Genomic DNA, 26,331 nt, shown 5'->3' with positions numbered 1-26,331 from the left:
TGTCATCCCTATAAAACAATCAAAGATTCCAGCAACTCTTGCAGTTGCATTGAGAAAAATAAAACAGAACCAATGTGTTTTGGCATGGGAGCCCTCATCAGGATCCAAGGAAATATAAACAACAGTTCATTTAATAAGAAACATTATAGCAACTACCAGCGGAGCGCAGGGTAACTGAAACAGCAGCCAGTAGGACAGCATTGTGACAATCTCATGACTCAGTCGAAACCACCAATTCCACAGGGGCCACTAAAAAACCTTGGTCATAATCACAGATTAATCAATAGGACACAAAACCTTGTGAAAGCCACCTATAGGTCAAAAGAATTATTAATATATCACATGGACGCTCATTATCTCGATGGTTACTTTCCTTCTTGCGTGTCAAGTGCTTTATGTTTGGTTTCCTTGAGCCTAAGGATGGTTTCACACTGTTTTGTGTACGCCTTTTTCTTAAAATTCGCATCAGTGGTTTCTACCCAGTCAAGACATGATGATAATGTTCACATATTAGCTGCTTGTTTCTGTTGTTTGTACTTCCTTTTACCCTGATGGAGGCTCATACACCAAAACGCGTTAGTTTTGACCAAAATAAAAAGGTTTTGTTCTCAATGCAACTGCAAGAGTCATGGGAATCTTTGCTTTTTCATGGACCTTGCTTCTTCCAGGCATCTTGTTAGTTTGTGAATTTGCACCTGAAACTTCACTCAATGCACTGTTTCATTCCTATAGATCAGTACAAACACAATCCATCCATTATCCAAGCTGCTTATCTGAATTTGGGTCGCGGGATGCTGGAGCTTATCCCACTAGTCATTGGGTGGCAGGCAGGAAGACACCCTGGACAGGCCGCCAGTCCATCACAGGGCCAACACACACACACACATTCACACTTAATGACAAATTAGTATTGCCGATTCACCTGGCCTACATGTCTTTGGACTGTGGGAGGAAACCGGAGCACCCGGAGGAAACCCACGCAGACACGGGGAGAACATGCAAACTACACACAGAGGACGACCTGGGACAACCCCTAAGGTTGGACTACCCCGGGGCTTGAATCCAGGACCTTTTAGCTGTGGGGCGACCACGCTAACCACTGCACCACCGTGCTGCCCACAAACACACAAACACAATCACATACATAAATAGGCTTATCAGTCTCTGGCATTTCTTACCTTGTTTGACTGGAGAGGGTCTGTGATCTAGAAATGCTCTACGAAACCTCTTATGAATGTTGGTACGCCAAGGGACTAGAGACCAAAGCCACCTGTGCATAAATGCTTACACTCTTAGAAAAAAGGAAGTGATGCTAAAAATGAACAGTGAACAACCTGAGCAGTATTTGAAGGCAGGCGGCAAGCTTCTTTGGAGGAAAACAAAACGAGCTCAACGTTTATTTGAAGGTAACAAAAGTCGCATATTTCTACTTGAGATTAAAAGCTCCTCTGGGGGATTAGAGACCAACCTATGTTGGGTCTAATTGCACCGAAACCTTTCTCCTCTGAAACAAGGTAGCCAAACCACGCGCCTGTTAAACCTGGCGTGTAGCGCCTCAGATGTGTTCAGAAGCTCACCGTTGCTTCCCCAAGGTTCTTTAAACTAGGAGCTGTTCGTAGGTTGCACATTGTTTAGACCCGCTGTATTGGAATAACCAATGAGGCTTTAGGGCCCTCCAAGCAGAGATCAAGATTACACCTGAAATAAGGGTCTCTGTAAAGTGCTGCTCTCACAGTCGTCTGCGTGACATATTTATACAAGCGTGACAAGGTAAGTGTGTATGTTGCACTTGTTTACACCCTACAGCATGTCTTCTAGAGGTAAACACAAGCCGTTCCAGCAGCTCTTAATGTGATTTTCCCCAGGTACATAAAAAGAACAAATGTATTTGCACAAGGCACATTGGTGGTTTTCTGGATGTGTTTAATGTGGGGCTTACAGATTTAGTGTTGCCAAAGCAGCCCTTTTTCTGTCCTGGCCAATCCCCAAAAGCTCAAAAGGGGCTTCGTTTAGAGCAATAAATTTGGGAGGTACTTAAACTGAACTCCACAGCACATTCGTCTAGAGCAAGTTTAAAAAAAAAACAAGCAAACTCAGAACACGGTTTCAATTCCCCCTCAGTGTTGAGGCCACACTGTGCAGCAAAGCACACATCAACAGAAAATAACTTAATGAATCAGTCACACAATGATCATTTGGGGAAATTGCATAAACCATTGCACGCATGCAGAATTTCTCTCCAGTTGTAATGTTCATAAAATCTGAATGGAGGCACATTACTGTCTAAATTTAAAATGCCATTAAGCTCACTGGCCTAATGGTTTTAGTATTCATTCATTCTCTAATGTCTCTAGTCAAGTTTATTCCCAGCCCATATTCTGCTGTGACTCTCCAAACTGATCTGAGTTACATTCTCAACAGCAGCACTGATCTAGTTTGCTTAGAAATGGATTAGAGAACAGTAAGTGCTCTGGTGGGAACCCATGCATGGTGGGCGTTCAGGAACAATAATAAGTCATTTAGTGCTCTTCATTATAGTATCAATTACGAGCCTGTTGTAAGTGGCACCTCTTGTGGTGAAGTGTTTAAGAACTGTGCAGCAGTTATTATTCTCACTAATGTCCAAGGGTGTTTTTCTTGACTTTTAAATAAACGGCATGACAGATTGTCATTTTTTTCTATATTGCACTCTTCTATAATTTTCTTCTAGTGCCATGATAGAAAGGATAATCTGCCAGGGTGCTGTTGTTACACAAAATTAACCATAGATGAGATCCCTGCAATTGTCAAGAAAGCAGTATGAGTGGCATCACTCAGGGATAGTAGCAGGAAGAAATCACCAAGGCAGAACTGACCTTGACCCTTCTCATAGTTAGAGCCTTGGGTGGTTGAAAGTACACGATAAAGTCTGTCAGATCGAGTTGTGCATTGCACATAAGGCTGTGCATGATGCTGTCCCTCGATACCTAAAAAATTATTGTATCTGGGCATCTGGGTAGTGTAGTGGTCTATTCCGTTGCCTACCAACACGGGGATCGCCAGTTCGAATTTCCATGTTACCTCCAGCTTGGTCAGGCGTCCCTACAGACACAATTGGCCGTGTCTGCAGGTGGGAAGTTGGATGTGGGTCCGTGTCCTAGTCGCTGCCCTAGCACCTCCTCTGGTCGGTCGGGGCGCCCGTTTGGGAGGGGGGAACTGGGGGGATCCTCCTACGCGCTACGTCCCCCTGGCGAAACTCCTCACTGTCAGGTAAAAAGAAGCGGCTGGCAACTCCACATGTGTTGGAGGAGGCATGTGGTAGTCTGCAGCCCTCCCCGGATCAACAGAGGGGGTGGAGCAGTGACCAGGACCGCTCAGAAGAGTGGGGTAATTGGCCAGATACAACTGGGAAGAAAAAGGGGGGGAAATCAAAAAAGAAAAAAATATATTGTATCCAGTGTGAAGGATATTCACAGCCTCTCCACTAGGGGCAGTTCCACTGATTTTGTTCCTCCCAGGTAAGAGTAACCTTGGGAAGGAAACGTTTCTGTACATGCAGTAAATCTAAATTTAGCACAAAAAGTAAGGAAATGTGTGTTTGGTAGATTATTTCTTTGTTTTAACAATGCTTCTTGGCAATGAATCTTATATCAGGCACCTGATTGTCAGCACCTGGGGTACCAGAAGCTCAAAACAAGAGTCAATAGCTACAGCAAAATAAGCTGTTTGGCATTGGCAGAGAAGATTTGGCAAATTTTTCATGGGCGCAACCCACATACTCAGCTCTCCTGCTCATCCCACAAATGCATGTTCCTTACAAATGTGGCACCATTTAAAAGGGAAATAAACAGGCTTTCCAACGGTATAAGATTTATTGCCAAGAAGCATTGTTACAACAAAGAAATAATCTACCAAACACAAATTTCCTTACTTTTTGTGCTAAGTATATGTAGAAGATTGCCAGAAATTCTTAAGAATAGGCTCAGAGGTTACTTGCAGTAGAATATTATGTCTGATAGGGTGTCTTCATTTTATTTCTTGGTTTTGTATTGATGTAGCTTATTTACTTTAATTATTTTGTACAGACCCAGGCTTGTATATGTAATCTGTTGAGGGGGCTGTGATGTAATGTTGATATATTGAGGTAATTATTTTTGACGTATAGCGTTTGAATTAGTTTTATTAAATGAGTGGCGACAAGGGCCAGGCATTGTCCAAGGAAGCACTGACGTAGTGATTGATGTTGTTAATACAGTGAATAACTCGCCGAGTATTATATTATTGCTTTGATTAATGTTTTTGTGTCATTCATGCCGTGACCGATCTGCTGTCTCGATCCCTCCCCTGCACACTCCTCATCCCCAAAGGGACCGCAAAATAAGCCTTAAGGCTTTATTGTGTTATCCTGACCTTTCCTTATATGTAAGCACTCGCTGCCCTGACAGAGCTGGTGTTTGTCGATTTAATGAATTTGTCACATAAAATCAATCAATCAATCAGCCACGCTGAACTGCAGCAGTTACACTCGTTAAACTCCTGACTCAACCATGACATTCAAGCCCAATTAGACAAACTGTCTCCTTTGATTTTCATCTTGTCTGTGACAGTCAGAGCCGCTGATTTCCCACTGAATGAAAAGGTCTGAATGTGTTGGATTTATTGTAGGATGGCTTTTTGTTGCCATTCGCTGTGATTAATAGATCTGTGCACTTGTCTAACCTGGAGTGATTCATATTGTGATTTCACAAAAATGAAAATCATGGAATTTTTGTAATTTGCTGCTGGAGAAAAAAAGCATTTTACGAACAAGTACAATTGTGTATATTTTCATTTGTAGTGTACACCTACACATATCTGTCTTGATGCATGCTCAATAATCCAGGTAAGAAAATCAAAGAAGGTTGAATCAGTTTGTGTGGATACATCTGTTGTATCCAGATGAATGGATTCAACCTTCTTTGACCTACACTTATCAACGTTAGAAATTAGGACAACTATTTAAACTTGCTCGAGCAAGCAAGAGCACCCATGGCAGTGTCTTTTGCTTTAAGTTGACCCTTCATTGTTCTCCCCTAGGGCATTTTTGGCTGAGCAATTTGATTCCCTCCAGTCCCACTTGGACACCATGATGCCTGCCGCCAAGAAGCCCTTCCTGCAGCAGTTCTACTCCCAGGTATACTTTATAACATCAGAAGATTCCTGCCATTGTGCTTCAACGATGACATATATTACTAACATTGTCCCTAGTTGGAGTGAATGATATTTTATTGTACACCTTCACTCCGATTTATCGACTTGAGAGAGAGACGGTGCTGCATTGTAACCATATGCCACCTCGGAATCCCACCTCACCATGCGGTACAGGAACTTACATTAGTGGTGCTGATTTATGCAAACAGTGCTTCCTGTTTTCTTGCTATGTTGATTGAATCGCTTAAATGTCATACAAGGTCATGGGGTGTCCAGGTAGTGTAGCGGTCAGTCTATTCCGTTGCCTACCAACACAGGGATTGCCGGTTCGAATCCCATTGTTACCTCCAGCTTGGTCGGGCATCCCTACAGACACAATTGGCCGTGTCTGCGGGTAGGAAGCCGGATGTGGGTATGTGTCTTGGTCGCTGCACTAGCACCTCCTGTGGTAGGTCAGTGCGCCTGTTTTGGGGGGAGGGGAAACTGGGGGGAATAGCGTGATCCTCCCACGTGCTGCACCCCCCTGGTGAGACTCCTCACTGTCAGGTGAAAAGAAGCGGCTGGCGGCTCCACATGTATTGGAGTAGGCATGTGGTAGTCTGCAGCCCTCCCTGGATGGGCAGAGGGGGTGGAGCAGCGACCAGGACAGCTCGGAAAAGTGGGACAATTGGCCGGATACAATTGAGGAGAAAAAGGGGGGGGGAAATGTTGTGCAAGGTCTGCTGTAGTATTCAATAATAAGATTGTGATATCAGTCTGCTGAGTGTGACTGTCGATTTTAACTCCTATAGATGCAGTAGCAATCCTGAAATGAAATACAAATCATAGTGCATGGAAAATGTCTCACTGTCATAATGCAACCTATAAATTGACCTCCGGTATTTACACAGTAACTCATTGCCGTTAGCCAGTTTTGCTTGTATTTAAAAAGAAAAGGCTTATTTCCCCTCAAGCAAAACACGTCCCTCTGCATTTACTCTGTGCAGCCACTCATCGCTATGATGCTGGGTCTTTTGCTGTGAACCATACGTCTATAGCTCTTACATTTCCTCTCTGTCCACTCATTCTTAATCTTTTCATACTCTCAAAGTACGTCTGTTTTCAAAACGTGTTAAATGAATGTCATCTCCCCTAATTCCACACTTTGGTAATTTCAATACAACAATTTTAACAGTATTGTACAATCTTTAAATTATTGCTTGTTGGCTGACTCAACAAAGCAAACCTTATATGTTTTGCTACCTTTCCTCACTGTCTCTTGTGTTAATGTTCACAGTGGAACATATAGCATACATGTCACACATCATCATGTTTCCTCCCATCCCTCCCTGACAGACGGTGTCTACCGCCAGTGAACTGCGAAAACCGATATATTGGATCGTGGCAGCCAAAGCCATCGACTATGAGCAGATGTTGCTGATGATGGCTGGAGTGAAATGGGACGTCAGGGAGATAATGTCACAGCACAACGTATACGTTGACGTTCTGTTGAAGGTAACGATGACCTGTGTAAAACGGAGAGCTGACGTCTTAATTGACTCTCAGTAAAGTTTATGGATGTGACTGTTGTGTGTTTGACTACTAAAACGCTGTTCATGTCTCATACAAGTAGGTGATCGGTTTACAGATAAACACAATCAAGTCTTTGACCTTAGATCTGAGTATGTGCAAAGATTTTTCTTTTTTAGGAAAGATAGCGATAGATTCTTTATTGTGCTACTTGAGGAAATTTGTTACCACATCATCCATCCATCCATCCATTATCCAAACCGCTTAGCCTGCTCTCAGGGTCACAGGGATGCTGGTGCCTATGCCAGCAGTCACTGGGCAGCAGGTGGGGAGACACTCTGGACAGGCTGCCAGGCCATCAAAGGGCCCACACACACACATACATTCACACCTAGGGACAATTTAGTATGGCCGAGTCACCTGACCTACGTGTCTTTGGACTGTGGGAGGAAACTGGAGCACCCGGAGGAAACACACGCAGACACGGGGAGAACATGCACAAACTCCACGCAAAAGATGACCCAGGACGACCCCCAAGATTGCACTACCCCGGGACTCGAACCCAGGACCTTCTTGCCGTGAGGCGACCGCACTAACCACTGCACCACCATGCTGCATTACCAGAGGTGGAAAACCCCGCTTCAGAAAGGAGAAGTACTAACCATGTATTTGCTCCATCCATGGACTAAACCAGCTGATTTTACTAATTAGTTCTCCTACATGGCTGAAGTGTTGTGCTAATTAGAATCAGCTTGTTTAGTGCATGGGTGGAGCAAATGTAATTCTACTTTCTGAAGCGGCGTTTTACACCTCTGTGCATTACCACATCATGTACATCAGAATTTAAGTTCACCTATAAACATCCAAGTGCATGATCATCGCAAAGGAATGCAAGTTTGCCCTCATAATTAAATACATAATGCATACATACATACATACATACATACATACATACATACATACATACATACATACATACATACATACCCAATTAGACGGGGTTGCACAGGTAATATCACATACTGCATAAAAGCATACATGACATTAAATGGGATATGGATGACTACTCGGGGTACTCTTATAATCAGCATGGATGACACGCATCAAAAAATATTCCAGATGCAGTGGGAATATCTGAGCTGAAATCATCACTTTTTCAGTGTGTTCTAATTATCTGGCATATCCTGTTTCTGGTGAGACCCGCAGCGTGGACTAGGCCTGCTACAGCCTTTGATGTCTTATGACTTTAAGCCTCGTGTCAATTTCGCTATCTGGATTTTACTTGAAACCGCTCATCTCAGTGCTCTCCCACATCGGGCATGGATACATCCAAAGACCTCTGATATCAATTATTTGCAAAGGGATGAATGATTAACACGACAGCGTTAAATGCAGATCTTCCTTAAAGTTTCAGCTTTGTTAAAGACTTTTGAAATCCCCCTGTGCCAGCGATTTTTTTTTTTGGAAAAGACTTGTGGTTTTTCTCTAAACGGGCATCTCTACCCACCCCGTCCATTTCTACTGTCATGAATACATCATGAAGGGAGAGGATTCATAGCGTGGGATTCACGCCTGCTCTGTGTGGAGAGAGCAAGATGGTGGAGATGGGCTTGTTGTACGGTGGAATCAGAAGGAGGCTGTTATTTTTGGAGCACAAAGCCCAGAGAAATCCCCATATATGCACAGGCACGTCTCGGGAAGCTCCATCAGCTAAGTCGCCCAAATGCTGTGGTGATACAAAAGGAGGGGGGAAAAAAAACAACCTCTGTTCGGCCTATCACAGTGTAACGTCCCTGCTGGGTGAGAAATGCATACATAGCTCAGGCTCACCTTTCCAGATTCCCAGACGGCACACAGATCTTTGTTTAACTCTGGCAGCTCAGCAATTAAGCTGCCGTTGAACCAAAGAAAATTAGGTTATAAGCTAAATTGCCAGAGGGGGGTTCGGGTTGGAGAGGTGTCTGTCACACTGGCAGGGTTTGAATGTACAAAACATTTCAGCTGATGGACTAGTGCCACTTTATCAGACACAAGAAGAAATGTGCAGCATATTTACACCAGTGTGTACTTTTTCTTCTGCAGAAAATGCTAATGGTCCCCTCTGTCACCCTTTAAGGCATCCGTATACAGTCCAGTAGAGGTAATGAAAGACACGGCGTTATTACAGGGCATTTTATAGTACAGCAGAAAGGAGAATTTTTTATTCATGAGTTCATGTTGATCAGTAGCATATGACATTGGAGGTGATTTGCATATAGAGTGGCAATGAAATGCAGGGGCTTTGCAGGGACTTCACTGCCGAAGTGCTTCTTTCTGTATTTTTGTGAATTAAATGGCATTTCATTCTTGCTTATTTGACTAAAACTAATGTAATGACAGTACGTCGGTGTGTACCTAAAGTCATCTGACACACATTTGTTCACATACAAGTAACCTAGTTTTCCTGGGCCCCATTTATCACATTTATGTACATTCCTGATGCACTGTGATTTGCGCCACCAAAATAAAAAATAAAAAAGAGAAAAAAAACAGCAACATATCATCGTAATTTTGTCATTTAATTCATTGGAAGTCGATATTCCAGACAGCGGGGGAAGTAAACACATGATAATGTATTTAGCATATCTGAAAATCATATTCATCATCTTATCTGTGAAAGTATACAGGGCCTTTGCAGGCCACATCCTTCTGAAACTGTCTGGATTTGTGATGGCTGTTTTCTGCATTAGCAAACAAGGAGTAGAAAACAAGGTACAGCTACATGTACATGTACATGTAGCTGTCTGCCACTTGTGGTCAATATATCTTTGCAACTAGCAGCCGAAATGTTTTTCTGGGAATCTTTACTTCTTTTTTTTTCCTCCTCGGGTTAAAAACAGGAAAGAGAAAGATAGGAGTCCAGCTGTAATAAGACTTTCATCATTGATGCTTTTGATCCTGATTTTGGATACCATCATGCATTGAAAGGGACGTCGGGGTATCAGAATATTATTTTATTTCCATGTGCATGACATGCACTGGAAATTAGCTTGGCATTGTTTGTACAGAGAATGAAATAAAATAAAAATAAATTAAAATATCCATCCATCCATTATCCAAACCACTTATCCTGCTCTCAGGGTCGCGGGGATGCTGGAGCCTATCCTAGCAGTCATTGGGCGGCAGGCGGGAAGCCACCCTGGACAGGCCACCAGGCCATCACAGGGCTAAATTAAAATAAGTATGTAAAAAAAAAAAAAGGGGCATCTGGGTAGCATAGCGGTCAATTCCATTGCCTCCCAACATGGGGATCTCCGGTTTGAATCCCTGTGTTACCTCCGGCTTATTCGGGTGTCCCTACAGACACAATTGGCCGTGTCACCTGTTCGAGGGGGAGGGGGAACTGGGGGGAATAGCGTGATCCTCCTACACACTACGACCCCCTGGCGAAACTCCTCACTGTCAGGTGAAAAGAAGCGACTGGCGACTCCACATGTATCGGAGGAAGCATGTGGTAGTCTGCAGCCCTCTCTGGATCGGCAGAGGGGGTTGAGCAGTGACCGGGACGGCTTGGATGGATGTGAAAATGGATGGATGTGAAAAAATGTATAAACAAAGGCACACATATATAGATAGACAGATATAGTGCCCGGGTGTTGACCAACTGCAACAGGAAAGATTGCTGTTCTTGTGGCGTGAGGTTTTGGTCCTGATGGACCTCAGCCTCTTGCCAGAGGCAGGAGTCTCAAAAAGGTGTTGTCCAGGGTGGGAGAGGTCAGCAACCATCTTCCCTGCCCGCCTCAAGGTCCTGGAGGCGTGCAGGTCCTCCACTGTGTTGCCACATTATAAGGCAGAAAGCAAAAGTTACCCAGAGGTAATACTTATCAGAGGTGTGCAAACGACTTTGCTGACTGAAACCATTCTCTGAATTCTCATCAAGTACAACATGATGCTGAAGAACTGAAAGTGAAAAAAAAAATACTTGATCCTATCAGAACTATGTATTCATATTTGAGTTTACCATAAACGTATCTGGTAACACTTTATTTTAGGGGGTCAGAAATTACCTAGTAATTTCCTAGTAATAAGGTGGTAATTATCATGTAATTTCTTAGAAATAAGGTTGAAATTACCTAGTAATTTCCAAGTAATAAGGTGGTAGTTTTTACAGGTAATTTTACAGCTAACCCTAACCCAAATTACAAGGTAATTTCAACCTTATGTCTAAGAAATTACGTGATAATTACCACCTCATTACTAGGAAATTACTAGGTAATTTCCGACCCCCTCTGACCCCCTAAAATAAAGTGTAACCACATATCTATCCAGCTTTTCATTTTGTAAATGAATGCGACTAGCTGACCACTGGTATAGGCTCCAGCGTCCTGCGACTCCAATTGAGATAAGCAGCATGGATAATGGATGGATGGATGGATGGATGGATGGATGGATGCAACTAACTGATTCTATCAGCCAATGAAAAAAACATATTTGATATGCGTTTTTATGGGGACGATTTATGTTCCAACAAAGTATATTGATGCTAAGTCAATTATGATTATTTCACAAATGTAAATCTATCTCCAAATGTGAATCCTTTTTTAACCCCCCCTTTTCCCTTTCCAGGAGTTTGAACTATTCAACAAACGGCTCAGTGATGTGTCCAGACATGTGCGTATCCCCTTGGCCGTGTCCAACGTCCTGTGGGAGCACTGCATCCGACTAGCCAACAGGACTGTTGTTGAGGGGTGAGTGAGTGATGCAGCAGCTCTTCAGTGTCAAGGGCCTCTGTTGTCTCATGTCGTACCAGCTAAGCTGCACACATCCTGTCCGCCATTTGACATCTCCCATCATTCATGGTGTATCTGATGAGAGGAGGAGCAGGCTTTTTGCTGCGAGTGTGTGGGACCCTGACATCCTTAATGGTAAACTGTAGTAGCTTATGTAAATTTACTTGTCAGGTATCGCAGTTGTGCATGATTGCACGAACAGAATCGTTCAGGGGTGAACACCCCGAAAAACGGTCAGCATCTTAAAACTACTGGATGTAACAGTTATTGATGAATTCTAAGAATTGTAAAAGCCGAAGTCAGCCGTTTGAACTTTTTGAACGTCTCAGCAGCTGTGGCTGTACAAGAAGTATAGATGCCAGCTGGAATGCCAGTGAACGATTCAGCATGGTGGCGGGGAAGGAAATCTGCAAACACAAACGCTGTTCATTCAATTACACTTTACTGCTGCACTTTATCACTCGTGGATATGCTAATGTGCACCTGTGGAATAGTGGATTTATAGTCAGAGAATCTGGAAGGTGTGGAGATCTTACCTCGCTCATTTATTCTTTGTTTTGACATTCTTAGCTTTTTGGTGGAAAGGATGTCTCCTCTCCAAGGGCATAGCCATAAATATTAACTCTTAAGTTTGTATTGTGGTTGAGTTATTACATCACAAAAATTAGGGAGCGTACCATTCTCATTCCTTCTGTCTTTCCAGGCAAGCCTATGGAGAAATTGATATGACAAGAGTATATTTCTCCCCCTCTTTTTTCCCCTAGTTTTTTTTCCTCTTAACTATCATCCTTCCATTGTATGAACATCTGTTTATCATAAATAAGAAAGAAAAAAAAGCATGTTGTCAAGCGCCATGAGGAACAAGGGGGAATTGCCTTGATAACTGTAGATGTGCGGTGTCAGGCTGCCAGGTTTCTCTTAGACTCATCCCCCAAGATAACCTGTCTTAATCCCTGTCATCCGCCTCCCATGCAGGCAACTTCAGTGCTGCTTCATCTTTGCAGCTACAGATAGTGAGGTCCATCAGGGAACCGGATGACACGGGCTCTGTGCACAAAGCTACGCTGCACTTGGCATATCTCTGAATGCCCGCTGTAATGCACTTCTCAGCCATCTCCTTTGGAGGCACCAGCTATAGGCTATTATGGGTAACCGAGCACCAGATAAGAATATAGTTTCTCCACCACTCAACACACAGACTCTTCCTTTCTCTGCCACAGCAGTATGCACGGCTGAGTGTGAGCGCTGGCAGTATGGTGGGGAGTTGATTGGACTCAAGTTTGCATGCACTCAACACGGATGTAGTGGGAAAAAATTCCTTTGACTATGATGTTTATCAAATTAGGTTAATGCTCCAAAGGCATAGAGGTTGCATTTCATCCTTTGGTTGGGCTGAATGGATAGACAACTGTTCTAGCAGTCCTGGAGCAAGTAGGATTTAGGTATCTTCCTCACGAAATACTTAAGCTGGTATGGCTATTTATAGTTTACAAGTACCGAGTGTTTGGAAAACTGAAAGGAGAAATATCAGCAGACCGCTGTGTTTTGCTAATCATGAATCCTTTACAAACATTTCTCCCCATGATGCCAGAGAACTTTTGAAACCCTCCAAACAAAGAAATCACTTATTAGGTCTGCGTGACCCCAGACGGTTTCTGCCACAGTTTATTCTCCCTCTGTGACCTCATCTGCTCTTGACACACCCACACATGGAGAGAGAAACACACACACATGCACACGCACACACACACAGTACACAATAGTCAGATTTGTTTATTTGCCGTCTGGCATGCTCTCGTCTGTTAGTCCTGTCCCCTACCACCGGTCATCTCTCCTGGAGTGGGCCCCTCTGAGAAACGGCCTTGTTAACATTCTAAGCAAAGGGCCATAAACACTCGCTGTAGGACTCTTGGCAGGGTTTGATGGGCCCGCGGAGAAGAGCGGATGACAGAGAGGTTGAAGAGTAAGAGAGAGGAGGGGGTGGGTGGAGCTGAAGGGTGACAGAGAAGAAGTTGAAATGAAGAGAGAAAGACAGAGGAAACAGAGGTGAGAGCGTTAGAAGGAAAGAGAGGAAGAGAGTGGACATGCATGGTCATATCTGTTTTTGATGCTGAAGCAATTACTTTTCTGTCAGGCTGGCAACATGGGTGTCATCAGCTCCCCATCTATTGGCAGGCTGTGTTTAAACACACAGTATACACACACACACAGTAAGTAAAACAAACATAGTAATTTTGTTTTCTCTGGCACAAACACACAAACGCACACCACAAAATACAAACAGCTGCATGGACCTCTCAGACTGAGTAGCGGGCCCTTCCTGTGCACACTTATCCATGCATACCAACGCTCACAACCCAGTAGACACCCTTATCATAAGTTTGGGAAAATCTGATATCAAGTTTTTAAATTTTGATATCAACACAGGTCTTGATATCAGTTTCACAAGTTTGATATTAAATTAAGAAACCCAAATATAAAAATAAATTAAACTTGATATCAAATTTCCAAACCTTGATATCAAAAGTCAAACACTTGATAGCAAATTTGTCAAATTTCAAAAGCACTGATGTCAGTATTTTGCTTTACTCACATTTCCTGTTGGTGTTGGTCGCTAGTTTAGCCAACATTTTCTGCATTATTATTGCTTTGCTATAATAGACCGCTATTGTGCCGAACTAGTAGTTTGTTAAAGTAGGCTGCTAAGTCACATGTAGTTATGTACAACGTCTTCACTCTCAAGATGTTTTAATATGTGTTGTTAGTGCCGTTGTACATGTACAACAGGGCTTCCCTTTCATATTCCCTTTTGTCCCACATTTCTAATGAACAAATTAAGAGTATGTCTTTCTCATTCACCAGCAAATCCTTGATAATTCGCCCTCTGGTGAACAGCCGTACATCTTCTTTGCACCTGTAACAGGACATTCTCCAGCTCTGCCATTGCTTGTCCCTCCTCATCCGGAAACAGAAGCTTGGTATCAATTTCCCGAATTTCAAATCAAAATTCCAAAAGCTGATATCAAATTTGAAAAAAGTTGATATAAAAGTTCATAAATCTGATATCAAGTTTCAAAATGTTAATATCAAGAAAAATGATTAAATGTTAAAAGGGCTTGCCATGGGGCATCCAGGTAGCATGGCGGTCTGTTCCGTTGCCTACCAACACGGGGATCGCCAGTTCGAATCCTCGTGTTACCTGCAGCTTGGTCGGGTATCTCTAAAGATACAACTGGCTGTGTCCGTGAGTGGGAAGCCGGATGTGGGCATGTGTCCTGGTCACTGCACTAGCGCCTCCTCTGGTCGGTCGGGGCACCTATTCAGGGAGGACAAGGAACTGGGGGGAATAGCGTGATCCTCCCATGTGCTACGTCCCCCTGGTGAAACTCCTCACTGTCAGGGGAAAAGAAGCTGCTGGAGACTCCACATGTAACGGAGGAGGCATGTGGTGCAGCCCTCCCCAGATCGGCAGAGGAGGTGGAGCAGTGACCGGGATGGCTCGGAAGAGTGGGGTAATTGGCCAAGTACAATTGGGGAGCAAAAGAGGGGAAACTTCCTCCCCCCAAAATAAAAAAACAAAAACAAAAACCAGTTAACAGATAACTGTTTAGTTGTATATCTTAGGGAACTCACACACAGCAAGGATCCGTCTCGTCCATTTTGTGGGGTGCCACAGGCCGTCATACAGAAAAAAGTTCAAGACGATTCAACTTCGGTGACAGGCATGTGCGTATGATGAGCATGACGGTGACAGCTTCACGGGATTGCACACGCTTGTCGCTTCGCCTGACAGATTGCCCGCGCCTCCCTACCTGCCCGCTCACCTCTCATTGGAAAGGAATTACTTAGCTACATCAGTCGCTCTCCATCTGAACACACCATTAAACACAAGGCGAGATATTCAGCTCAGTGGATATAGATGTAAGGTTCACAAGCCTGCCTACGTAAACACACCACTGAATATAAACTTTCACACAATCCTGCCATGGACAGGGCTTACATACAAGCAGCGAGCAACACATTTCAGCCTCAGATTCTGAGATGACAAACTCGTGCTGCCAGTTACCAACACCTCAGCTAATGAATCAGCAGTATTCCGTTCCATAAACCTGAATAAGGTCAAAAGTTCAATGTGTGCAGGCATCTGGCTGGCGTGGCGGTCTATTCCGTTGCCTACCAACATGAGGATCGGCGGTTCGAATCCCAGTGTTACCTCCGGCTTGGTCGGGCATTCCTACAGACACAATTGGCCGTGTCTGCGGGTGGGAAGCTGGATGTGGATATGTGTCCTGGTACATGTCACTGCACTAGTGCCTCCACTGGTCAGTCGGGGCACCTGTACGGGAGGGAAGGGGGAACTGGGGGTAATAGTGTGATCCTCCCTCCCACACACTATGTCCTCCTGGTGAAACTCCTCTGTGTCAGGTGAAAAGAAGCGGCTGGCAACTCCACATGTATTGGAGGATGCATGTGGTAGTCTGCAGCCCTCCCCAGATCAGCAGAGGAGGTGGAGCAGCAATTGGGATGGCATAGGAGAGCGGGATAATTGGCCAACTACAATCAAAAGTCAAATGTATCTTTATTGTCCCTTACAGGGCAATTAGTTTGCTGCCAGTTGGGGGGGGTTCACTGTGTGCTGCAGCCATTGGACAAATCATTTCACCTGTATGGGCTTATGTGTGTTTTTAGTCTAAAAATAATTTGTGTGTTTTATTAATGTATTTGTTCATTTTTAAATCATAAATTACAGTATTCACATATTGAAAACTAAGAATTATAAACCACAGAAATTTCTTGGGGGTGCTATGGCTGTCTTAGCAGTAGCTACAGCACACCCAAGCTCCTCCCTGGCGCCGCATATGATTCCAACACGTTATTCCTGTAAAACCACAGTATAACAGTTACTTGTACTAAATAATGAACGTGGATTTGATTGGGCAAAAATTAGTGTTCTAACAAAGCATATTTGGGCTTTAATTCTTAAAACCATGGTCAAGCAATGCAATGTCTATTATACTTAAATAACAAACTCAGTTTTCACTCTGGCCTCTGGCGTTACTCAACCCCCCCCCCCCCCCTCTGTCCCATAGCTACGCTAATGTGAAGAAGTGTAGCAATGAAGGCCGGGCCCTGATGCAGCTGGACTTCCAGCAGTTCCTGACGAAGCTGGAGAAGCTGACGGACCTGCGGCCGATCCCTGACAAGGAGTTTGTGGAGACCTACATCAAGGCGTACTATCTCACTGAGAACGACATGGAGCAGTTCATCAAGAATCACAGGGTGAGACATCATCCCATTTGCGGGGCCCAAGGATCAAATTGATCCTCAGGTTTTTCAAGGTTTCACCATCAGAATGTCCACATAATTTCATTTACCTTACCCCCCACAAGTTGCATAATTTTCTTCAAAATTTACACAGCTTTTCTGAAGCCTCTGCCCCAGAAGTGCAGCGCTGCACCCGGTCTCTTTATTAGCCAAGTGCAGTTAAAGCTCTAAAGCTGAGAAATGTTTTCAGAAATGTTCGGCTTTCTGAAGGAGCAGAAGTGTCCATGTTGTCTGTAAGCTGAAAGTATCGGCAGAAAAGTTGGCCGTAGCTCTTTGTGAATTCTCAGAAATAATGATGAGTGTTTGTGCTGGGGTGCAGCAGTTGTACAGTTTGAGTATATGGTGAGTTTTTCCAGCAGCGTAAGTTGTACATAATGTGGTTGGGACAACGCTGTACTTGTTTTGTTTTGTTTTTTAATAAAAAAGAGACATTTGAATACACTTAAGTGGCGGTATAAAATAAAAAACGATTTAAAGACAATTTAAAAGGAGGTTTAGAAGGACCTTGCTAGCTCCCATCACAGGTTCTACAGCATACCAAAGATGCTCTGTAACAAAGATGATGCATTACAAGCTGTGCCAAACTTCCTGTCTCCTAAGTAGAAGCGGTCTCCTCTCCTCCCATCCCCCCACCTCATTTGGAAGTGTTGTGAATGTCGTGTGGATGGATGAACACACAGACAGAGAACTTATCCCTGTTATTACAGCCTATTGCTCCAAAAAGCTTGGGCATTTTTAACAATAACACATTACTGATGCTAAGATTTTCATTGTGAGTGACGAAGGACAGGATTGGGAATGAGTACGTTAGAGGGACAGCTGAGGTTGGACAGTTTGGAGACAAAGCAAGAGAGGCAAGATTGAGAAGTCTTGGACATGTGTGGAGGAGAGACACTGGGTACATTGGGAGAAGGATGCTGAATATGGAGCTGCTAGGGAAGAGGAAATGAGGAAGGCCAAAGACGAGGTTCATGGATGTGATGTGAGAGGACATGCAGGTGGCTGGTGTGACAGAGGAGGATGCAGAGGACAGGAAGAGATGGAAGTGGTTGATCCGCTGTGGCGACACCTAACAGGAGCAGCCAAAAATAGTAGTAGTAGTAGTAGTAGTAGTAGTAGTAGTAGACAATACTGATGGACTCTTATCTTGTCCATGTCAAAACAATACAACACAACACAACATGGGGATCGCCAGTTCAAATCCCTGTGTTACCTCTGGCTTGGTCGGGCGTTCCTACAGACACAATTGGCCATGTCTACGGGTAGGAAGCCGGATGTGGGTATGTGTCCTGGTCGCTGCACTAGCACCTCCTCTGACGGTCGCGGCACCTGTTCCTGGGGGAGGGGGAACTGGGGGGGGTAGCATGATCCTCCCATGCACTACGTTCCCCTGGTGTAACTCCTCACTGTCAGGTGAAAAGAAGCGGCTGGCGACTCCACATGTATCAGAATCGGAGGAGGCATGTGGTAGTCTGCAGCCCTCCCTGGCTCAGCAGAGGGGGTGGAGCAATGACCGGGACAGCTCAGAAAATAGGGTAATTGGCCGGGTACAACTGGGGGGGACAACACTAGATACAGTACAAATTTAATGTTTGTGCCTTATTTTGCAGCTCATTTTTATCTGCTAGCTTTATATCTGATATCAACCCAGTACAAGATCATATCAGTCTCATGATATTATTTTTCCCCTCCAAAAACAGTTAGATAATAATAATTGTATTACTAAGCAAAGAAACAAGTTTTCTTTCACTTTTTAACTTTTAATTCATGGTTTCATGTTTAAGTCCCTTTGAATTTCTGTTTATCTGGTTTGAAAGTGACATCAGCAGCACTGAAGTGAAATCAGACCAATGGTTCAGCACCAACAGAGACAGGTCTCGAACAAAGTTAATTTTCTCCTGATTTGTCTCTCTGAAAAATGCAATTTTAGTGTCAGAACATTAGGAAGATATGGGTCTTGTGAAAAATTGGTCCAATATCTACTTCGGTGACTATGGGGCAAAAGAATGAGTCATAACTTGTGCTCACGTTCACTTCTCCCATTGGAGTGAATAGACTCGGGATGTGCTGCTAGTCTTCTAAAGGGGCAGGGCAGTGGTGAAACCCATATGACACCAGTACAGGGAATGACTCTTAATCTCCTCTCTAACCCATCTGTGGGTGTACTGAATTCATGCATCTCTTTCGCTCCCTCCAGAATGTGGAATTCAAGGTTCATTGAAGTACTTGTTGAAAAAAATGTTGAGACTTCATGTCTTTTTTTCCAACTGACTCGTATTTTTTTGCTGTGTCTCCATCTCCCTGCAGGAGTACTCCATGAAGCAGCTTGCCAACTTGGTGAACGTGTGCTTGGGTTCCCACATCAACAAAAAGGCCCGTCAGAAGCTCCTGGCGGCCATCGATGACATCGATAGACCAAAGAGATAGATGGATAGTAATACGAGACCCGTCCCAAATAAACCCCCTGCCCGTAATGGCAAACACTCCCACAGAAGGACATCTAGTCACACGAGAGGGGAGCCCAGTGTAGAACATCTATGTTTTCAGTTTGTTATTCACATGTAAAGTATGAAATGCTTCAACAAGCAGGTAGTAAATATTGCTTGCTAACAGTGTTAGCATCGGAGCTGTTAGGAAAAGATGCTTCGTAATTGTTTAATTTCAACGTGGCTAACATACATTTGTCCCACAAATGTATGTTAGCCACGTTGAAATTAAACAATCAAAAATACATCTCAAACTGTTTGATAGCCGTTGATGGTTTGCAACTTGTTGGATGCACCTCATTAGATGGGGGGATTTATAGTAAATACTACATTTGCCCACTATCAAGCATGTGACTGTTGCTCTGGGGATATTAGCCTACTATAATGCATGTCAGCTGCTTACACGTTTTGCTGCATTTTCTATCTAACCAGAAGAATTTGAGCTTCTCATTAGCTCCACGAAAACACGAGGAAGAGCTCTCGGTTTTGGTTTTTGTCTTTTGTCAACAAATGTGCTTACTTCCTGCCAACAAGCCCAAAAGTTAAAAAGGTTTATTTTGTGGGAAAAACAAAAACAAACATCCTTCAGCATCTGCAGGCTATCATATTAAGTAATTACAGAATGTAGTTGAGGTTAGCGTGACCCATCGTCGACCCAGGAGACGTTTGATGCTGGCTTCTCGTGCAAACAGTCGTAAAGTTCTGGACATATGATTGATTCTCTTCCCGGAGGTTGGGTCCATAAACGACTGTGATATGTGGTGTCCTTTGAGCATATGTTATATGTTATGACTTCATTTGTTTGCTCTATAATATTTCAGTTTAGGACATTTACTTTTCCTGAGTGGATGCTAGATCTTTTTTTATGTTCTGTTGATTTGCTTCGCTCGCGAGTGATGTAATTCTAATCTCTTTTAACGGTGATTTTGAAAATAGTACAAACAATTATCGGTGAAATTAACAAAGTCTTTAGAATGTATCTGCACCGACTGAACTGGTCTGGTTGTTGTCTGTCATTATCTTATGAAGTAATTATTTTCTTGTTGGGTGGCTTTGTGAAAGCTATTGTGGTGAAAGTGATATACTGCTTATCTTGCAACTTGATGGCTGCCTCTCTTGTCGACCAGCAAAGTATGGATTTATTTTTCAGCAATTCCCTGGCTGTATGAAGTCGAGATTTGACCTTGTTTGTTTTTTGCACGTTCATGGGTAAACTGTGCCTGACACCAATGAAAATGTTTCCTTCAAGGCCAACCAGCCCCCCCCCCCCCCAAAAAAAGTAGATCTCCATTATTGAACCTTTAAGTCCTTGAAGGCAGATTGATTTGCTGTCGGATGAGAGAGAGAAAAAAGTTTGCTCTAATTCCATTCCTTCTTTGTGCACAACTGTTTTAAGAAAACTACTGTAAAATGTAAATTTTGAACATTGTCTATTTATTCCTTGCTCTTTGTGTCTCGTTTGGTTTTGGGTTTGTTTTTTGTTTTTTCCCCTCCCCATGATAATTTCTGAGAGAGCGCTATCATCTGGTTCCTCTTGTGTACCCTGTAACCTGTCGACTGTAAAGGAGAGTATGAATATTTGAACATTGACAAACTGTTTAAGCTTAAGTGCACTGTCGTGAAAATCGGTAATCAGTGTTGGAGTTGTAAATGATTCAAACATAATAAACACACTAACCGTTTCACCACCTGTTGTGCATGTGCTCACTTGTAAATGATTGAAACAAACAGTTTGGACAACCCGATGATCATTACAGTTGTCAACCTCATGAACCAAAAAAAAAAAAGAAGCAATTTAAAATCTCCGTAAAATAGCTTTAAATAAGCTCAGCAGAATGAGGTAGTTGGTGAATGCGGGTCATGAACGTGTATGAGTGCTGTCTTTGCTGGTCTAGTGTTCCTACCAGGAATCAGCAACACTTTGTCGTTTCATTTCGTGCACTTGCGCACACGAGATAAAACGAAACACCGTTTCCCCTAGCCCACAGCAGCGCAACACAAAGACAAAAATACATCCAAAAAGTACAAGAACACATATATCCATACTAACACATATATCCATACTAACAAATAAAATTTAAAAAATCACTGTCCAGGAGAACGAACGCCAGCCAGGATGACTGTCGGAACTGCTGGTCTGCATGGGCTAGCAGTTAGCTTAGCCTGCCCGTGTCCTGTCAGACCACCCTCGGTGTTTCCTCTTCGGTCGCAGTTCCGGACCGGGCCGTGGTCCTTGGGCCCACCGGACGCAGCAGACCGGGCTCCCTCAGCCGATCCAACGCCAGCTCTCCCAGCCAGACAGCTTCGACACACCTCCCCGCACTCCACACAGCGACACTAAAAACACAGTCAAGGCTAGGCGAGGCCGCCGCCAGACCACCCTCGGTGTTATCGGAACTGCCGGTCTACATGGGCTAGCAGTTAGCTTAGCCTGCTCGGCTTCCTTGTCCTGTCAGACCCCCCTCGGTGTTTCCTCTTGGGGTGCAGCTCCGGGGAGGGCCGTGGGCCCACAAGACGTGTCAGACAAAGCTCTCCCTGCCGATCCAGCACCACTCCCCCAGCCATCAAATGAAGACAAACTCAGATGCAGATGTGGACAAAGACAGTGCATGGACGGTACTGGGTGAGGCCACCGCAAATATGAATTCGCGCTGCCATCTCAGCCTAATTAATGAGGCTTTCTGCCGTACCGTTCAGCCCTCTGGAACAGGCCGGAGCCTGTTGATTTTGATTTAATTAAAGAAAGATGTGGGGAACGTTGTGACTATTATCACACATTTCATATGTTGCTCAAAATGTTGAAATGTTACATTAGTTCTGCTCGGACCAACTCAATAGGGGATTCTTACCACAGCCGGAAATCGTTTCTGGTCGACTTTAAAGAGTGACTGCACATTTAAAAGCCCATTCTGTGATTTATTTGACCATACCTAATTGAATTTGATGGGTAGATAAAAAATTAGCATTTTTGTCTTTTGCAAACCATAGCCATAATTGAAAATATGGGCTTGTTTTACTACAATGTTTAAACGAACCTTTTGCAGCATCAGAAAACATCAGAAACTCAGGTTTAGTTGTTGTTTGGTCTTAACTCCTTTACTTAATAGACCTGTCGATCAATTTGGGAGTGAAATAAGGTTCTAATCCTTTGTTTTGTATTTTGTTAAAGGCTTTTGTTTACATTTGAATCCAAGGATAGTACCTTTAAATATGATTTTTGTGTGTAAAAATGAAATATATGCCTTTATTACAATGAAAGACATCAGTCCTAAAGGAAATCTTGGCATTTCTGTGCAAATATGGTCATATCTGCATTTCCTGTAATAAATCTGCCAATATCTTGCCCCCACAGGAGGAACTCCACCTTAAATATGCAGTCTTTATACATGTCACACATGCAGAAAAGCAGAGCTAGTACTGTTCTGCGATGGTATTCTTTAAGTCATGGTAAATGTATAAGTGACCCCTATCTCGACATCTAAATTTCTTCTGTGTCTGTCACTGTGTGTGTGTGTGTGTGTGTGTGTGTGTGTGTGTGTGTGTGTGTGAGTGCGCGCGCATGCGGGCGCGCGCAAACTCATGTATTCCTTCATGAGTATTTGTGTAAGGATTATTCCATTGTTTTGCAATGGAACACAAGTGTCTGATATGTTCAACGGGTCTGATTTAACTCATTATCATTGATATTTGGGAGGGTAAACCAAGGTTTAAGTTAAAACAAATTTTCGAATATTATCAAGGGTCTATTGCACTGCTGAGCTCTTCTTTTTTTAAGCAGTAGTAACAATCAGCAAACTACCTGGCCAGGGCATCTGATGAGTTATAGATACTGGGAAATCATGTACACAGTCTGACTGACTCTTTTTGGTTGTTGGTTTGGTTGTTGTTGATGTTGTTGTTGATGTGTTGATGGGACAGGCTGAAGACTTGGGTTCAGGTGGCCCATAAGTCAGCGCTCTAAAGCTGTTGTCTCTTGGTACCCAAAATCTGCAAAATGAAGCTGGTGAGTAAAATAATATCATAATTGGGCGTCCGGGTGGCGTGGCGGTCTATTCCGTTGCCTTCCAACATGGGGCTCATTGGTTCGAATACCCTGTTACTTCCGGCTTGGTTGGGCGTCCTTACAGACACAATTGGCTGTGTCTGCGGGTGGGAAGCCGGATGTGGGTATGTGTCCTAGTCGCTGCACTAGCGCCTCCTCTGGTCGGTCGGGGGCGCCTGTCCGGGGGGGGGGCTGGAGAGAATAGCGTGATCCTCCCACGTGCTACATCCCCATGGCGAAACACCTCACTGTCAGGTGAAAAGAAACAGCTGGGCGATTCCACATGTATCGGAAGAGGTGTGTGGTAGTCTGCAGCCCTCCCCAGATCAACAGAGGGGGTAGAGCAGCGACCGGGACAGCTCGGAAGAGTGGGGTAATAGGCCGGATACAATTGGGGGGGAAATTAGGGGAAATTTTCAAAATAAATAAATAAATAAAAACATCAATCAATTTGTATGATAAAAAAAACTACAAATATAAGAGCCAGGTTGGGGGAAAAAAACAGATTTATCCTGTAATGTGTATTACTAAATGGCAGTATCGCACTGTACTTTTTCACTGGTATTAACATTCAATTCATTCTTTATCCTGTTTCTGACTCACCATCCTTCTGTACTCATCCCTCAGTAGGATGCACCCACGCACACACCTGGATAGTCTAGACGCAAATCTCAGTGTAATAATATGACTGTGTATCCACAGGGACCTTCAGGTGTTTGCACACATTCGACATTAGAATAGACAAAAGTCACTGGTATAAATTTGCAGCTTGCTACTCTTTATTCACATCCACACATAGCCTGTGTCAGTGTCTGCTCTCTCATTTTTTTTTTGTTTCCCATCACAACTAGCAAAGGAGCTTTTATCAGGGGCACTTATTTTTTCATTGGTACACTGCTGACCATTACTATACAAGCCACATTGTGCTGTTATAATACAATGACACTGATGCGAGTTCAAATATTTAACTATATGTGTCCCCATTGTTTTTAAATATTGTCAGTTTAACTGGATCACAGGGTTGAAACTTAGTCCCTGTGTGAATATAAACTAATAACTGAGCACCAATATCACAGCTGACACACACACACACACACACACACACACACACACACACACACACACACACACACACACACACACACACACACACACACACACAAACCCCCACTGGGATGAATTTGACATGTACATGATTTGTGCCGCCGTCTCATTCGTGTGATGCTGACATTTTATTGGAGGCTGATGACAGGGAATCAAGGTTCATTTTGTGCACACTTTACGACCGTTTAGCTCAGTTCAGTCCTTTTTTATCTGGTGTCGGTGTTGTTGGAGTGATGAGACCATGGGGCCTGTTCAGCCCATTATGATGTGTTAATGTCCTCGTCTATCAACTCTTACAATGCGCTATCGTTGTGGGACATTCCCCAGTGATGCCCATACTGTATTAGTATGTGTTAGTCAGTCTCTCCCCGATGCAAGTGTTCTCATTTTCTCCAGTCCTGGTGCTTGTTGTGTGCCTGTCTTAATACTTAATTAGATACTGCATCCAGAATTGAATAATGACATATAACTACTTCTTTTACTTGCTTTATTGTCCAAACAACCAATGATACAGCTTTATGCATCCTCACGATCCCCCTGCGGTCTTTTTCCAGCCCCTTCCTGTTTACTAGAGACATGATCCACTACTAATACTACTACTACTACTACTATGTGACCTACTACTATTACTACTGCTACTTTTGGCTGCTCCCGTTAGGGGTCGCCACAGTGGCTCATCTGTTTCCATCTCTTCCTGTCCTCTGCATTTTCCTGTCACGCCAGCTACCTGCATGTCCTCCCTCACTCCATCCATAAACCTCCTCTTTGGCCTTCCTCTTTTCCTCTTCCCTGGCAGCTCCATATTCAGCATCCTTCTCCCAATATACCCAGCATCTCTCCTCCGCACATGTCCAAGCCATCTCAATCTTGCCTCTCTTGCTTTGTCTCCAAACCATCCAACCTGAGCTGTCCCTCTAATGTACTCATTCCTAATCCTGTCCTTCTTCGTCATTCCCAAAGAAAATCTTAGCATCTTCAACTCTGCACCTCCAGTGCCGCCTCCTGTCTTTTCATCAGTGCTACTGTCTCCAAACCATATAACATAGCTGGTCTCACAATCATCTTGTAAACCTTCCCTTTAACTCTTGCTGGTACCCTTCTGTTGCAAATCACTCCTGACACTCTTTTCCACCCACTCCACCCTGCCTGCACTCTCTTCTTCACCTCTCTCCTGCACTCCCTGTTACTTTGAGCAGTTGACCCCAAATATTTAGACTCATATGCCTTCAACACCTCTACTCCTTGAATCCACCATCCTCCCTCTTGTTTACGCATTATGTATTCCATCTTGCTCCAACTGACTTTCATTCCTCTTCTCTCCAGTGCATACCTCCACCTCTCCAGGCTCTCCTCAACCTGCTCCCTACTCTCACGACAGATCACAATGTCATCCGTGAACATCATTGTCCATGGAGACTCCTGCCTGCTCTTGTCCGTCAACCTGTCCATCACCATTGCAAACAAGAAAGGGCTCAGAGCCAATCCTTGATGTAATCCCACCTCCACCTTGAACCCATCTGTCATTCCAACCGCACACCTCACCACTGTCACACTTCCCTCATACATATCCTGCACCACTCCTACATACTTCTCTGTCACTCCCGACTTCCTCATACAATATAACACCTCCTCTCTCAGCGCCCTGTCATATGCGTTCTCTAAATCCACAAAGACACAGTGTAACTCCTTCTGGCCTTTATAATTCTCAATCAACTTTCTCAAAGCAAACCTTGCATCTGTGGTGCTGTTTTTTGGCATGAAACCATACTGCTGCTCACTAATCGTCACCTCTCCTCTTAACCTAGCTTCTGTTACTCTTTCCCATGTCTTCATGCTGTGGCTGATCAACTTTATACCTCTGTAGTTGCTACAGTTCTGCACATCGCCCTTATTCTTGAAAATCGGTACCAGTATGTTTCTTCTCCAC

At 43.8% G+C, this 26,331-nt stretch overlaps 1 protein-coding gene across 2 annotated transcripts in view; it reads left to right on the top strand.

Annotated features, from left to right (window-relative positions):
• The window catches only part of vps50 (VPS50 EARP/GARPII complex subunit), a 188,420-nt gene extending 167,489 nt beyond the window's left edge, over positions 1 to 20,931 (top strand). The window contains exons 24-28 of one of the 2 annotated variants that reach the window (XM_056298098.1): positions 5,056 to 5,152; positions 6,505 to 6,663; positions 11,284 to 11,405; positions 16,538 to 16,727; positions 19,080 to 20,931. In XM_056298098.1, coding sequence (XP_056154073.1) covers positions 5,056 to 5,152; positions 6,505 to 6,663; positions 11,284 to 11,405; positions 16,538 to 16,727; positions 19,080 to 19,199 — 688 coding nt within the window. In that variant the 3' untranslated portion in view covers positions 19,200 to 20,931. Of the gene's footprint in view, positions 1 to 5,055; positions 5,153 to 6,504; positions 6,664 to 11,283; positions 11,410 to 16,537; positions 16,728 to 19,079 lie in introns of those variants that run through there. The other variant, XM_056298099.1, reaches the window with a different exon arrangement.
• The last annotated feature ends 5,400 nt before the right edge of the window (positions 20,932 to 26,331 follow it).

Source organism: Lampris incognitus, chromosome 18 (genome assembly GCF_029633865.1).
Source record: "Lampris incognitus isolate fLamInc1 chromosome 18, fLamInc1.hap2, whole genome shotgun sequence".
Taxonomy (NCBI): domain Eukaryota; kingdom Metazoa; phylum Chordata; class Actinopteri; order Lampriformes; family Lampridae; genus Lampris; species Lampris incognitus.
Note: the sequence above shows the minus strand (reverse complement) of the source record. Positions and strands in the feature narration are given on the sequence as shown.